The sequence below is a fragment of the Bradysia coprophila genome, unplaced genomic scaffold (genome assembly GCF_014529535.1).
Source record: "Bradysia coprophila strain Holo2 unplaced genomic scaffold, BU_Bcop_v1 contig_561, whole genome shotgun sequence".
Taxonomy (NCBI): domain Eukaryota; kingdom Metazoa; phylum Arthropoda; class Insecta; order Diptera; family Sciaridae; genus Bradysia; species Bradysia coprophila.
The window spans coordinates 733,888-749,492 of record NW_023503807.1 but is presented as its reverse complement, the minus strand read 5'-3'; the positions used below and the strand labels follow the sequence as shown (position 1 = coordinate 749,492).

At 35.1% G+C, this 15,605-nt stretch overlaps 1 protein-coding gene across 2 annotated transcripts; it reads left to right on the top strand.

Annotated features, from left to right (window-relative positions):
* The first annotated feature begins 639 nt into the window (after positions 1–639).
* Positions 640–13,207, top strand: LOC119083170 (muscle LIM protein Mlp84B-like). Of its 2 annotated transcripts, none has more exons than XM_037192830.1 (12): positions 640–797; positions 1,717–1,856; positions 2,937–3,096; positions 6,304–6,433; positions 8,189–8,285; positions 8,643–8,727; positions 11,538–11,602; positions 11,670–11,786; positions 11,843–11,957; positions 12,025–12,345; positions 12,414–12,448; positions 12,529–13,207. In XM_037192830.1, exons 2-12 carry the CDS (start codon positions 1,742–1,744, stop codon positions 12,768–12,770), a joined length of 1,482 nt encoding a protein of 493 aa, XP_037048725.1. In that variant the 5' UTR covers positions 640–797; positions 1,717–1,741; the 3' UTR covers positions 12,771–13,207. The 2 variants fall into 2 exon arrangements, with proteins under 2 accessions (XP_037048725.1, XP_037048724.1); XM_037192829.1 differs by lacking the exons at positions 8,189–8,285; positions 8,643–8,727 and adding exons at positions 7,769–7,865; positions 9,566–9,662.
* The last annotated feature ends 2,398 nt before the right edge of the window (positions 13,208–15,605 follow it).

Genomic DNA, 15,605 nt, shown 5'->3' with positions numbered 1-15,605 from the left:
TCAGTAGGTGAACAAATGTATTGAAAAATAAATTTCAACGCACTCTGATATGAGAATATCGTGAATTGTTCATATATGACGCTGCGCTCGGTTTGGATTTCGCTCATGTGATAAAGTAGGATATCGATACATGAGATGCAATCCTCGACTGTCCGTCTCATGTATCGGTAATCTTATATTACATGCTGATGCACGGTAACGTGTACTTTACGTGCCTGTTTGTGACAGGGAAAATGCACTTTACACATGCATGTAAAATATCTTACGTAATTGCTTGTAAGTTATTGTTTTGGCTTGTGTGATTACTCCACTCGCCTTCGGCTCGTTCCACAAAATTCACACTTGCCAAAACAACAAACTTACAAGCAAGGACAATTACTTATCTTATTTGATTTACAAATGTAAATGTTCTTAATTGATTAAAAGACAAATTCATAAATCTCTCTGTCATCTTATATGTTGCATGCATGTGCATGGTTTTATTGTACCTTACTGTAAATGTGAGTAGCTGTTGGAAAATGGAAGGAGCACTGAAGCATCTCACAGTTGAAACAAAAAATTGGTGATGTCGTTTGCATAAAGCAACCGAATGTAGTAGTATCATGTCCCCCCCCCAAATATTTGACGAATGAAGGAAAATATTGTAGCGTGCCGTGTGCATTACCATTCATAGACTACGAGCGCTGATTCACCCCACTGATTCATTCGAAAAAAAGTGGTAGTCAAGAGAACATAAAAGTTCTTATTTAAAACGTAGCTTATCTGGATTTTTAAGTTTAGTTTCTCGATTCGACCAGGTACAAACGGAGCTTGACAAATAATTAAATTTATCAAACAAATAATCTGCTATGCTAACACAAAAATTAATTGCAATTCTTTTATGGTGATTTCATGCATTTTTGCTGTATCAGATCGGATAGTTTCTAGTGAATTTTAAGTAAATGAAAAGGAAATTGATCAGTGATGATGGTTTAAGTGTGGATAAGAGACTGAAATAAAAATATGGAAAAATGAAAATTTGAAACATTTGTGAAAAAGAAATTGTGTAACCGAATATGGAGTCATAACAGCACTAACACGGATTATACCATCGACATTAAGCCAGCTTATTCAGTGATTCAATTAACTACTTTGCATTTAGGATAATGACCAGAAAAATTCAATAAATTGTTTTTTGGAAATATTGAATTTTTGCCGGCCGGTAACATAATAACCTAGCGACCTAATATGGTCACACATAGCAGACCGATATGCAACTTGGCACCAAGCCAATTAGAATAACCCACGCTAGATCCATTGTGTACATAGAAAAGATATAGAAGAATTGCCTGATGTTTCATGGATACGATATGTGCTAGAAAGAAATTTATTCAGCTAAGAGCGCATGCTTGAATAAATAACATCTAAAATTAACCACTTGCAACACACATTTTCAAATTTAAAAGAAAATTTAAAAAAAAATGTTTTAGCCTTTGAGGAAATGTGGCGCTTTCAATGAATTTTGTTTTTCCAAAAGATTACAAAAAAAAAACAATTCTTCACTTTTATGGTACACCGTTGATTCGGTCCTCGGCATACAATTTATTTACATTTTGAAATTAGGAAATTTCATTGCTGCAATGCTTTTGCGCTCATTAAAAGAAACAGAAAAAAATTAGAAATAACAGCCGATTTCTTGCGAGATAATTTTATTAATTAGAGAAACGTATTTCGTAGGCCGATTTTAGTATAAAACGTGAAGATGCCATTCGTAGCAGCTGAAAACCCAAAGTGTCCAAAATGCGGCAAATCTGTTTATGCCGCTGAAGAACGTGTCGCTGGAGGATATAAATATCACAAGACATGCTTCAAATGTGGTATGTATATTTTTCTATATTTTCAATGTTATAACTGGCTCGGACATCTCTGACAATTGACCTGTTTCTGGAACCTGTTACTTGGAACCTTCGACTCGATGCAACGTCTACTTTTCGAGTCATGCTCTTCACTTTAATCCTAAAAAATGCGGGATTTTATGAGAATTGCAATATTAATAGAAGACCACCGCTGAGTCGCTAGTTCATCATCAGTGATCTGTTTTCACCGCACTTGTCTAGTCAATAACATGCCATTATCGAAAACGTCAGCTTTTTCGACTACACTGAGGTATTTTTCAGTATTGAGGTATTTGCTCCCTGGCAGTCTCTGGTATGCAAATTTTCACTTTTTAATCTTGGATTGTTGAATCAATTATTAAGGTGACGCAAGATAGGTGTTTGCCGGTACATGACCAGTCTTTTCAGTTTACTAAATTTTAGACTTCGATCCTTTTGCTTGGAATTTCTTGAAAATTACAAAATGACTTTGTTTAAATCAGAAAATTATTATTTTGATAGGTATGTACATAGACACCAATAATCTAATTTATTTTTAATTAGGACAAAGTCTTTAATTTATTTACCACAGATCGAAATTGATTGGCTGAATTGAGCTTTTTGAAACTTTTATGGTTTTTTTAGTGTTACAACAATCCATTTGTTCCATTGGTCTCCAAAGTTGTCAACGTTGCGAGAATTATTTCACTTCTCTGATAAAATTAACGGGGAATAAAAATGACAATTAATAATTCAAGATTAAGTTCCGTTGTACGTTAGCGTCAGAAAAAATAGCAAAAATGAACCAATTTGTTTGAAAATGCACAAGGCGTGGCCCGCTCAAGGTCATTTGAAGCACATTTTTTATGCTATATATTTCTAAGCGTTTTACAAAAATTAGGTTTCATTTGAGCCGAAGAAAGGCTCAAAGCCACGAACATCCGTTTGTCTTCCCAATTGTGTCACAACTTTGCATGTTACATGTCCTAATTGACCAAAAACACGACTTTCGCACCTGACCCATGTCCATATAACCTGCTTCAAATTTATGATTGTTAAACGAACCCTGTATCCTTCCACCAGGAATGTGCAACAAAGCTCTCGATTCCACAAACTGCACAGAACATGAAAAGGAATTGTTTTGCAAAAATTGCCATGCTCGCAAATATGGACCAAAAGGTTACGGATTTGGTGGTGGTGCTGGATGTCTGTCAATGGATACCGGTGCTCATTTAAACCAAGAGTAAGTACCAGTGATCTTATATTTCTTCTTCTGTATTTACTTTCCTTGATAAATTTAATTATGGTTTAATCGGGTTTAATATAAGTGGGTCGGTCGTTAGTCATGCTACTAAATTTAAAATGGTCAGTCGAAAGAAATGAATATTTATATTAATAGCGCGTTTGTTTTCGAGACGATATTGTTGGATCAGTTTTAATTTAAATAAAAAAAAATTATTCGGGAACCGTTTAATTAGTCATAACGGAAAAAGTTTCTGGTGAATTTATTTAGGGATTACCATAAAAAGTGATGGATGGTTGCTCTAGATTAGTCTACATAAATCTGCATTATACAATGGAAATTGATGTACATAAATTTCTGGGTCGAATATGTCATTCATATTCTGGGGGCCTTTCCTTATCTTCATTTTATTTTTATTTTACTTAACTCTTATAAAAAAAAAACTCTAATTTATAAACACGTAAGAGAATTGGCTTACTATTTTTTTTTGTTTTTTTGTTGGAGGGCACAATATTATCTACATATTCTAATTTATGATTTATGTTGCACATTTTAATTCTGTAAAACATGCAGATTTTTATTCATTGTTTAAAACGAAAACATTTTTTCTAAGATCTTCATAAATGAAAACATAAAAAAACCAAACAAAAAACCGTATAAGTAACTTGGTTGCTTTTTTTTTCTTATCCTAACATCGTTTCGAATACTGGAAAGGTCTCACAGATTCGTTTGTCGCGTGGGATAAGTTTTCATTAATGAAGCATCGAAAAGTGAAAGGGAAAAGTTTTTCAGTGACTAACCAGCTAATCTATTTGTATTTCTACTAGCGTTTTTTTCTCGCATATAAAACCACAACTTTGTCTCATCTGTTGTTGTTGGGCTGTAATTCTTACACTTAGTTGGTTAGTCACCTCATCTCTTTGATCCCTTAAAAAAATAAAATTTAAAAAAAAAATCTAAAAAGCAAATCGTTAAATAAATTTATTTGTTTGTATACAACATATGCATGTTACTATCCCCATATATTATTTTGTCCGTCACAGATAAACAATATCCAGAGATGACCAATATTAAATTAACCTTCGTTGTGTGGTGCAGTACAATCCACCTTCTTCACCATGGTAAACAACAACAAATTTTCATAAATGTGCCTTTTTCGTATAAATCCACAATTTAAATTTTTTTAAAAAATATTTTGTTCGTTTAATTTAAAGAAAAGAAAAACACCAACATAAAACCCAAGTGTTTCATTACACACTATAAATAGCATCCGTGAACAGATAGAAAATAATTTTTGTAGAAAAAACTTGTCCGGTTCAATTCAATAAACTTGTCGACATATATTCAGTTAGATATTCAAGTCTTCAGAGCTAACGAGTATAAATTAATTAAAAAAAATTTATTGAACTAATTTCTAGTGTGTACTTTGAATAGAGATTCTTTTTCTTAAAAATCGGTATTAAAATTTTCAAAAATTTTAAAATTAAAATAAAAAAATCGTCCATTTTCAATGGATAAATAAAATAATTTTTTTGTATTTCTTGTGTAAATTTTGAAAAATAAACACAAAAGTAAATTCAAAAATAAAAAAATCTGAAAATCTTCTTTAATAAATCATCCACACACTTAATGACACATTATAATTCACACGCACACGCACTCATCCCAACATGAAAAGGAAAATGATAATTTCACCGTTAAAATACACCGAAAGTTAGACGAAATGTGACAGGTCGACCTAAATTTTCCGTTCACATTTTACTAAAAAAAAAAACATTTTTTTTTATTCTCATACACCGTATCTTAATCATGTAAGCAAAATGAGTTTCCATGTCTAAAAATAAAATTCACTCCGATCCAAATGGGATTATTTTAAGAAAAGTAAAAAAAAAACCTCAGCTGAAAATCGTGCACAACCGATGTGTGCAAATACATTTTGATTATTGAGATCAACTTTCCGATAACTGAGAAAGTATGCGACACCTAGAACCGAACAAATTCTTTGGAATAAATTGTTTGGAAAATGGAATTTATGAAATCCATAGCCGTCAAAATTTTATGCGAGATAATATTACGAAAAGGTCAAAACAAAAAAATTATTTATGAAAAATAAGATTCACTCAGAAGAAAAGCTGTCACAGGGTGAGAGACTGAAACTTTTAGCTCGGTCGCATGGCTTCGTTGCTATTTATTTTACAGCTAAATAATTTTAGGCATACAAAATAATAACACCGTACCACATTAAATAGGCTCCCAACCCATAACTCACACGCTACTTTGAGATAATGGTGGAAAGTGAGGTATGAACAAGCTGCTCTATAAGCGGAACAACTTGTTCGTCATACACTTTTCATCCAGACGTACAGTTGAGGCGTCATTGTTGACGATTGAAAGACTCCATATATACACGCGTTTGATGCGACGTCGGCTTATGTCAAACTATAGAGAATTTCATGACATCATGCATAAAATATGCATCTGGTTATAAAATTCACTATACATTGACGAGCCTGTCGCCGCTGTAAAAACGCTGGATTGCAAGTTAGCTTTTTGATTCGACCACTGTAGCGTTTGTGTTGTTGACATTGGGGCTGTTTATCATCATTGAATACTAAATACTATTTTATTTTCTCGTAATTCAATTAATTGTATTCAACATTAACACATTAATACTAATTTTTAAGAATTAGTTTTGTTTAATTGTTATTAATCTGGTAGCTAATTCGTAATTTCAATGAAGATTTTCTCTGGTTTTGTGTGGGATAAGGAAAGAGCCCCCATTTGTTCTTGAAAAAAAAAGAATGAGATAGAATATGCACAGTCAGAATTTATAAATCAATTCGTCCATTTAAATTTCCTTGGAGGGACCTTTTCTTGTCCCATTTATTAAAAAGCTGAATAAAAGTAAAGAGATAAATGCGTGTCCTAGGATTAAAATTATGCTTTGCCGCTTCATAAGCATAGAAGTAAAGTGAAAGTGTTAAACAACTTTTATATTTTGTTTTTGTTTCAGTAATAATTTTTTTTTTAAATTTAATTTCAATAGCCATTTAACCAAATAATTTATAATTCGACAAAAAAATGCTTCACTTCTTCTTTCTACTTTAATAAACAAAAAACAAGAAAATTCTTTTCATTTCTCATATAAATTACATTCGATGCCGTTCCGTTCGGACAATAATAATTCTTCTTTTACTAATTTTGTAGAGGCTACGAAATTAGAAATGGAAGTGCAAGGATGGAGCCACGTGCTATTGCTAAAGCACCTGAAGGAGAAGGTTGTCCACGATGTGGAGGTTGTGTTTATGCGGCTGAACAGATGTTAGCCCGTGGAAGGGTAAGTACAAATTAATCAGGAAATCATAAAACATTATTTCAGAGCGAAAACAAATGCATCTCGAAAAAGATTGAACGAAGGGTAAACCGCTCCTGGAAACTCTGTTACAGATTCGAGAAAGTCCAAGGTCTTAGGAATATTTTTTATTTTTTATAAATATTTTTTTGAGCGCAGAGAATTGGTACAATTCGAAGAATTTCGGCTGAAAATTTTTTATGGGTGTCAGAGTCACTACGGACTGGCATACCTGTACTATTTTTCTTATTTTTTCTTATGACATTACAAATGAAGTAATACATAGTTAGGAAGTCTCAGCTTTTCTTTTGATACGGCAAAATAATTGTGTCAAGTTCGTCATAAGACATGGGCAAAATTGCAGTTTAGTGGAACAACCCCGATTTGGACGAAAGTAGATGGGATCAACAGGGGAAGGTCACCTGATGACGAAACAACAAGATTTGGGGCGCGGAAGCCCCTCCCTGAGCCACCAGGGCCCTGCAAAGTTTTCATTCTTTTTCGAATTTTTGCGTGTGTTTGTTGACGGAAACGACAGTTGAAGGTCCACTGATGACAAAACAAAAGAATTAAGAAGCAATAGCCTCTCTCCTGGCCGCCAAAATTTTCACGGTGTTTCGAATTTTTGCGTTTTTTATACGGATTCGTCATTTTGCACTGATGTCCTTGTTAAAATGAAATTACGAATGTATCTGGTTGCAGTCATAATATTCTTATTCCGTCTCTGAGTCGGTGGCAGTAGAGGGTTCTTCATCTTTCGTTGTTTTTGTGGCGTCGTAAGCTTTAGTCTTCGGCATTTCGTACAAGGAAAATTTCTTCTGAGAGGCGAGACACCTTTGGAAGGACAATTCGAAACTGTCGATTCCTTCATAAAAACGCAAAAATTCGAAAAAGTGTGAAAACTTTGGAGTGCTCTGGCGGCCACAGGAGAGGCTATTGCTTCCTAATTCTTGTTGTTTTGTCATCAGTGGAAGCTTCTACTGTCGATTCCGTCAAAAAAACACGCGAAAATTGGAAAAAGTGTGAAAACTTTGGAGGGCCCTGGCGGCTCAGGGAGGGGCTTCAACGCCCCAAATCTTGTTGTTTCGTCATCAGAGGACCTCTCCCTGTCGATCCCATCTACTTTCGTCCGAATCGGTGTTGTTCCACTAAACTGCAATCTAGCCAAAATAAATGATCAAGAAGTATGAGCAGTGATGTCGATCATTAGAGAATCGTTTGAAAAAGAAACTCCTGTCACACGATATTCAGGAGCTGTTTACCGCTCGGAATCGAACTCATGAAATTAGTTAAGAGTCAAACTTCTATTTCTTCGGATAGGGATATCATAGACGATGTTTTAAATGTTTGAATTGCAATCGAACATTAGATTCGACAGCTCATTGTGATGGACCCGATAAAGAAATATATTGTAGAGGTTAATCATTTTTTTTTCTTTTAAAATATTTTTTTTTGTTTCGTCTATTCGTGTTAACATTTTAGTTCGTTGATACAAGTCACCTTATATCCGTGATGATTTTATAAGTCAAATTTTTTTGTTTTTTATATTTTTTCCGTAGACCAAGTGATTAATTTTCCGTTTTCTTTCGTTACCAGAAATATAACACAAAACTACAGCCATATTTCTATAGACTTGAACATGAACATTTTTATCACATTTTTATCACATTTTTATCACATTTTTACTCACATTAATTCCAACTCATACCGAACCACTCATTTTTGACTATCTTTCAACAGACATTTCACAAGGAATGCTTCAAATGTGGAGCGTGTCGAAAACCACTCGATTCCGTAAACTGTTGCGAGGGTCCCGACAAAGACATTTACTGCAAAGGTGTGACAAAATTTACTTTTATAAAATAATAAACCATGCCGCAGTTTTAAAAAAAAATCTAAAATGCAAATCAAATTACCGCTGCAAATGATGTGGGCTTTTCAATTCACAATAAATTCAAGCTTTTAACGAAGTTACTTTAAAAAGAAATACCTTGACACATCACAACATACCATCATCAATATCGCACTAGATATAGAACGTTCGCACACATTTCCATAAAACATTAAACTAACCAAAAAAGCATGAAAGCGCTCTTCATCCATTGCATTTTCCTCGCACATGTTCTTAATATAGCATAGACATCCCGTTAACTATAAAAATGTTGGTAAAATGTTTGTTTCTGTGATATTATAGTATGTTATGGAAAAGCTTTTGGTCCACACGGTTACGGTTATGGTAAGGGTGCTGGAACGTTGCAAAGCGACACCTATCAGCAAGAGTGAGTATTTTTCATACTTTGGTTTACACATTCGGATATGCTAGGGAATTTAAAGTTCATAAAATTCAAATGTTCGAACGGTCTAGCTTTTCTTAGATTTGTCAGGATGGGATGTCCAGTCCATAAAACAGAGATCCTTTGTTTCAGAGACTATAATCTTTTTATTCGACGAAAATAATGGAGTTAACGACATGAAAATAGTAATTACAAAATATAAAAAATTTCTTTCATTGACTCTGAAGCATTGAAGGTTCCCATCACCCTAGTTGCGTTAGATCTTTGAATTGCCAAACTTATTCTCTGTTTTAAATATTTCTTTGCATTTTTTTCGCCGGTTGCATTGTAAATCATCTTGCCGAGTTTATCGATGAAATTTATAGCTTCTGTGGCCCAAGACCCAAGAGTTTCGACTGCGAAAGCAAGTTTGTTTCTATGATTATTCCCGATAGGATTTAATACCTTTTTCTTCGATGCAAGAAAGGTAGCGAGACATAAAAAGAAACCTGTTGACTGTTCCATAATCTACTGTTCCATTACAATCAACAATGCTTTCTTTCTTGATATTAGTACGAATTGGTTGTTGACCGTTGATATACATATGTGTTCAAGTTATTTGACCAAGAAATGGCAGATTTTGAAAAAGAATATTCCCCAACTTTGAGAATTTAGTTATTTACAGAGGGGTAAGTCGTTCCATGTTAAGTGTTAACATTTTGTTGGTTTCGCTAGTTCTTGTTTCATGTTCCTTTTGTCTCTATATATGTGTTTATCGTCAAGCCAATTTCAATTTGAATATCTATCCAACTTACCAAACAAAAATTTACCCGTAAAAAACTAGGATGCTATGCGCAAAAATTTGGTGCTCGAGGTTATGGCTACTTGGGAATGTCATCTTTGGGATTGATGTCTGATATAAAAGATAAAGATTGGCAGAGGTACTTAAACTATTTAAAAACTCGTTAGCGTGGTGTTCGTTTGTCCATTTTATCTCCCAAAAAGATTGTCCTAGAAATTGTACTGTAGGATTTCAATGATTTCGATGTCAGCATATTAGCAAATATCGCATTATAGTGCAGGTGTTTACGTCCAAAAGGTACACTTTTGGTTAATCTCAAATTGAGTCTTTGGGTTCTGTATCCCAGGAGGAACATTTGTGGAAGTGGTGCCGAAAAATTCCACTTGAAAATATCGAGTTATTTAGGGAAAACCGAAAAATTTTAGGCCAGGTGCAAGCATTTTTAGACCCGTACGAAGTACTGGGGTCTTATAGGTTTACGCATACGTTTGTAACACGTCGAATTGGACTCCCTGAGTAAGGAGAAACCTATTGTGGTTGTCTAGAGATGCCAAATCCGCGAAAAAAAAAATGTCCGTCTGTCCGTCTGTCTGTCTGCACGATAACTTGAGTAAAACGCATCTGATTTTGAAAATTCTTTTTTTTCCCGTTTGGTAATGTCAAAAGACAGGCTAAGTTCGAAGATGAGTGATTTTGGATCGACCCCTCCCGAGCTGTGGCCCAATAAGTGCTTTACGGTTTTTCGAAGATATCTCCGGACATTTAAACGTTAGACTTGTAAGTGATACGTCAAATAAAAGGTATTTACAATACCGATCGACAAAAAAAAGTTTATGGAAATCGGATGACCGACTCGTGAGTTAGACCCCTTGGTGTGGAACAGGCACAGGGCAGCAAGCAGTTTTTGCTTGTAGGTCGGCCAAATTTGAACATATTTCGTTCGTTTTAGCTTTATTAGATAGGTATTGACCGTACCAATCAGGGAAAAAAAAGTTTATGAAATTATGTTCTCCGGAGCGTGAGCTAGGTCTCTTGGAGTGAGCTCTTATCTGGCTACTCGGCCGTACAGTGAACGTGGAGTATTTTGTCAATATCTCGAGTAAATTTTGACCGAATTTCATGATTTTTTTTTTGTTTGAAAGGTATTAACAAATGTAAAGCGTCTGTACTATTTTCGGTTTCCTAACAAAATGGCTGCCGGCGGCCATATTGGATTTTATTAAAAGTGATATAAAGTGGGAAAAATGATGCTTAGAGAGTTTCTGTTAACATGGAAATAATGTGGGATAATAAATAATCAGGGATTCCATATATGTTCATCTATATATACCTATATACAGCTATATTGAGCTATATACAGGCATATAGTGCTATATAATAGCATATTCATCTGTGAAATGTTTATTTATAGTGAAATATAGTTAAATATAGCGGTATATAGCTGTTTAAATAGGAATTTATGAAATTTGACTTCGTACGGGGCTGTCTATATTGCCTCCGGCAATTTAATTGTATATGATAACAAGGCAAAGAGTGGATTATGTAAGTGATTTAAAAGGAAGAATAGTTTTTCAGCAGAGAAGAAAATGAAGTAAGAGAAATGAAGAGTTTCACATTAAAGGCTTTTGATACGAATAGGTGTTTCGTACGGGTCGGCGTTAGCTATGTTTTCGTTGTTCTACCAAAACTCGAGTTTCAAAAATTTTTCTTGAAAATTGATTTTTCCCACATTCTGGACATTTCAAAGTATCCAAAACCACTTAAAAACAAAAGAAAGATTAGCCAAAAGTGTACCTTTTCTCATACATTATGGACCATTATGGACACCCGCACCATTATGTTTGTTTGAAAGGGCAATCTAACGAACCTTCGTAAAATTGTGCCTTCATCAGACATGCGATTCTTGATAAATATAACGACCCGAACAATGTGTACGTTAACCGTTCATGTCTTTTGCTTTTATCAATTAAATTTTTGATATTTTTATGTAATTTCTTTACTCTAATCTCCACAGTGACTTGGCACCGAAAACTTGTGTCATCGACACAGCAAAAATTCAAGCACCACCAGGTCAAGGATGTAAGAATTTTGAGACAAGTGGCAATTGAACTTTTTTCATTAAAAAATCATTTTTTTATTGCTGAAGGTCCTCGCTGTGGAGGAGTAGTATTTGCTGCTGAACAAGTTTTGTCCAAGGGCCGTGAATGGCATCGCAGATGCTTCAAGTGCCATGATTGCAAGAAGACTCTAGATTCTATCATTGGTAAGCATTTTGTCTCCTTTTCGGTGTTGGGTTTTGATTAATAAATTTATGAACAGCATGTGATGGGCCCGATAAGGATGTGTATTGCAAAACCTGCTACGGCAAAAACTGGGGACCTCACGGATATGGTTTTGCTTGTGGTTCCGGATTCTTGCAAACTGATGGTTTAACGTAAGATAATTTTCTTTAGTAACCGATCGCCAATGATTCGTTCAACGATTATAATTTGCATCAACAGTGAGGAGCAAATTGCCAACGCGAAACCATTCTACAATCCCGATACTACATCAATCAAAGCGCCACCTGGTCAAGGATGTCCCCGTTGTGGCGGTGCTGTATTTGCTGCTGAACAGCAACTTGCCAAGGGCTCCATGTGGCATAAGAAATGTTTCAGCTGTGCAGAGTGTAAGCGTCCATTGGATTCAACACTCGCTTGCGATGGACCCGATAAGGAAATCCATTGCAGACCATGCTACGCTAAACTTTTCGGACCGAAAGGATTCGGTTATGGTCACAGTCCTACTCTTGTTTCTACCAGTGGTGAATCAACAATTCAATAGTGAGTTGTGTATGACGATCTGTCTGAATATTTCATTTAAAAATTATTATTTTTTCAAATATTAATAGTCCCGATGGTAGAGCCTTCGGAGGACCAAAAGCAGGTAATTATAATAATCTATGACATTGAGTAGACATTGGTTAATTGAATGATTCTTTGTTCCACAACAACAACAAAAAATAGCAAAGGGTTCTGGTTGCCTAAGATGCGGTTTCCCAGTTTATGAGGCCGAGAAGATGATAAGCAAGGATAGAGTCTGGCACAAACGGTGCTTCTCGTGTGTGGAATGTCGTAAATCGTTGGACTCGACCAATTTGAACGATGCACCCGATGGCGAAATATATTGCCGAAGTTGCTACAGTCGTAATTTTGGACCGAAAGGTGTCGGATTCGGTATAGGTGCCGGCACTTTGACAATGGTTTAAAAAGAGGACAGGGCGTGGTATATAGTTTTTTTGTTTGTTTTCTCTTCTAGATAGCACACATCCCAATATTTTTATATTTAATTTGCAAATGCCTGAAATAAACTTAAATTCTCAGATAATACGAAACATGTCCTAACTAGCCCCACTCTATAATCAATTACAATTAACTGTGTTTGACATGAAACTATATGAGCGCTTTGTACACTTCGATGTTTTACACTCCCAATACAAATGAAGAAGTTGAATGGTCGACTAAATATATATATTTATGCTATGGAGTATCGTTCGGTTTTAATTCTTTTTTTCTTCTTTAATTTCGTTTTTTTTTTGTTCATCTTGTACACCGACTACTTTTTGAGAATAACTAGTTTAAATGCGAACGACCAGGCCTGGTGCCTGTGGCCACAAGAATTCTGAAATAATCGCGCATTTTTTTTTGTATAAAAAATAACTTCGTTGTCACACCAAGAAAAAAAAAAAGTTTAAAGGAAAAGCACCCGCCAAATTTTTGTAATTTAAATCAACAACAAAGTGCGGCACCGTTTTTTTTTCTGTTATAGTACTATAATCGTTTTAAGGCGCTTTGTTTTTGTCACATTAGCTTTAAATTTAGTTTTTAATTCACTTGAACTAATAACTGGGCATCGATGAGTTAAGCAAAAGTTTATTTTTCACAAAAAAATTATTTTGTTTAAAACCAATTTTAGGTGTAAGATAATTAATGAATTAATTTAAAACAACAAAGTGGAAAACCGATTAAATTCAAACATTTTAAATATTTTCTTTGTTTCATTTTATGTTAGTAACTTTACCGGCTGAGGTCGCTGTATAACTTCAATTGATTACTGGTACGCCAGCACATGAGAGAAACCAGCACATGAAAAGTGAACGCTTCCTAAGCTCTCTCTTGAGAGAAAGTTGAATTTCTGAAATAAAAAACCGCACATCTCTGGGATCGAACACGGGCCCTCTCACACGTCAGCTCATGACAATTCATGTGAGCTAAATCGTTCTTGCATGAAGTACGGTAATTGTCGAATAGTATTTATCTGGGCTCATTGATTGTACCAATTACTTTTATTGGTTTTGGATGAGAAGGAAGTCTCGGATCGACGTCTTCTTATAATATTTTGAAAGCTTGTAAATTAAGACTTCAAAATCCAAAATACCTCATGGGTCCAAGACTACTGGCCCGAGATATAGCTTCTAGAATTTTTTATTCCATACAAAGGACTTTGTCCCAGAGCTACCAGAAGTCAGCCTTGGACCCATGTCTCACTATGCTCAATCGATAGCTACTAGTACTAGGTAAATACTGCCAAAAAATTGTATGAGTCCAAGCCTCCTGGCCCGAGATAAAGCTTCTAGAATTTTTCATTCCATACAAAGGATTTTGTTCCAGAGCCACCAGAAGTCAGCCTTGGACTCATGTCTCACTATACTCAATCGATAGCTACTTGTACTAGATAAATACTGCCAAAAAATTGTATGAGTCTAAGACTCCTGGCCCCAGATATAGCTTCTAGAATTTTTCATCCCAAACAAAGGACTTTGTTCCAGAGCTACCAGATGTCAGCTTTGGACTCATGTCTCACTATACTCAATCGATAGCTACTAGTACTCGGCAAATACTGACAAAAAATTATATGAGTCCATGACTCCTGGCCCGAGATATAGCTTCTAGAATTTTTCATCCCATACAGATACATCATAGAAGCTATATCTCGGGCCTGGAGGCTTGGACTCATACAATTTTTTGGCAGCATTTGCCTAGTACTAGTACCAGTTGCTATCGATTGAGTATTGTGAGACATGAGTCCAAGGCTGACTTCTGGTGGCTCTGGAACAAAATCCTTTGTATGCGGAATAAAATTCTAGAAGCTATATCTCGGGCCAGGAGGCTTGGACTCATACAATTTTTATCAGAATTTACCTAGTACTAGTAGCTATCGATTGAGCATAGTGAGACATGGGTCCAAGGCTGACTTCTGGTAGCTCTAGAACAAAGTCCTTTGTATGCGAAATAAAATTCTAGAAGCTATATCTCGCGCCAGTAGTCTTGGACCCATGACGTATTTTGGATTTTGAAGTCTTAATTTACAAGCTTTCAAAATATTATAAGAAGACGTCGATCCGAGACTTCCTTCTCATCCAAAACCAATAAAAGTAATTGGTACAATCAATGAGCCCAGATAAATACTATTCGACAATTACCGTACTTCATGCAAGAACGATTTAGCTCACATGAATTGTCATGAGCTGATGTGTGAGAGGGCCCGTGTTCGATCCCAGAGATGTGCGGTTTTTTATTTCAGAAATTCAACTTTCTCTCAAGAGAGAGCTTAGGATGCGTTCACTTTTCATGTGCTGGTTTACCTCATGTGCTGGCGTACCAGTAATTTCAATTGTGGCTTTTCTATAGGCATCGCAAGTTGTTCTTATTATCTTTGAATTGAATAATTTGGATGGATTGAGTATAGGAGTAAGTTATCACGATGAAAAGTTTCCTGATTGTGACTCTGATGGAGTTTGTATTATTTCAGCTCTAATTTTCCCAACTTTTTTGTGTTTTCTTTTTTCGTTTCTTACTTGAATGAGTAACGAATTAGAAACCTTGAGTTTCAAGCTTATTGTGAAATTTTGTAATGTTCTCGACCCAAACCTTACTTCGCATTTTATGTAACCGCCGCAGCTGATAATCGCCCATCAAAAATGAGTGACAGCATTGGCAGCATTTTTTAACTGTAAAATGTATTGTGAAGTTCGTGAAATTAAAATTTTATAGTTAATTTGCAATAATATTTTTACATTTCCCGAATTTTTCTAATTTCTTTC

Coding starts and splice junctions, on each gene's coding strand:
- LOC119083170 (XM_037192829.1), top strand. CDS start 1,742: ATGCCATTCGTAGCAGCTGAAAACCCAAAGTGTCCAAAATGCGGCAAA. Junction 6,434..7,768: donor AGATGTTAGCCCGTGGAAGG/GTAAGTACAAAT, acceptor TTCTTCGGATAG/GGATATCATAGACGATGTTT. Junction 7,866..9,565: donor TAAAGAAATATATTGTAGAG/GTTAATCATTTT, acceptor GTAAAAAACTAG/GATGCTATGCGCAAAAATTT.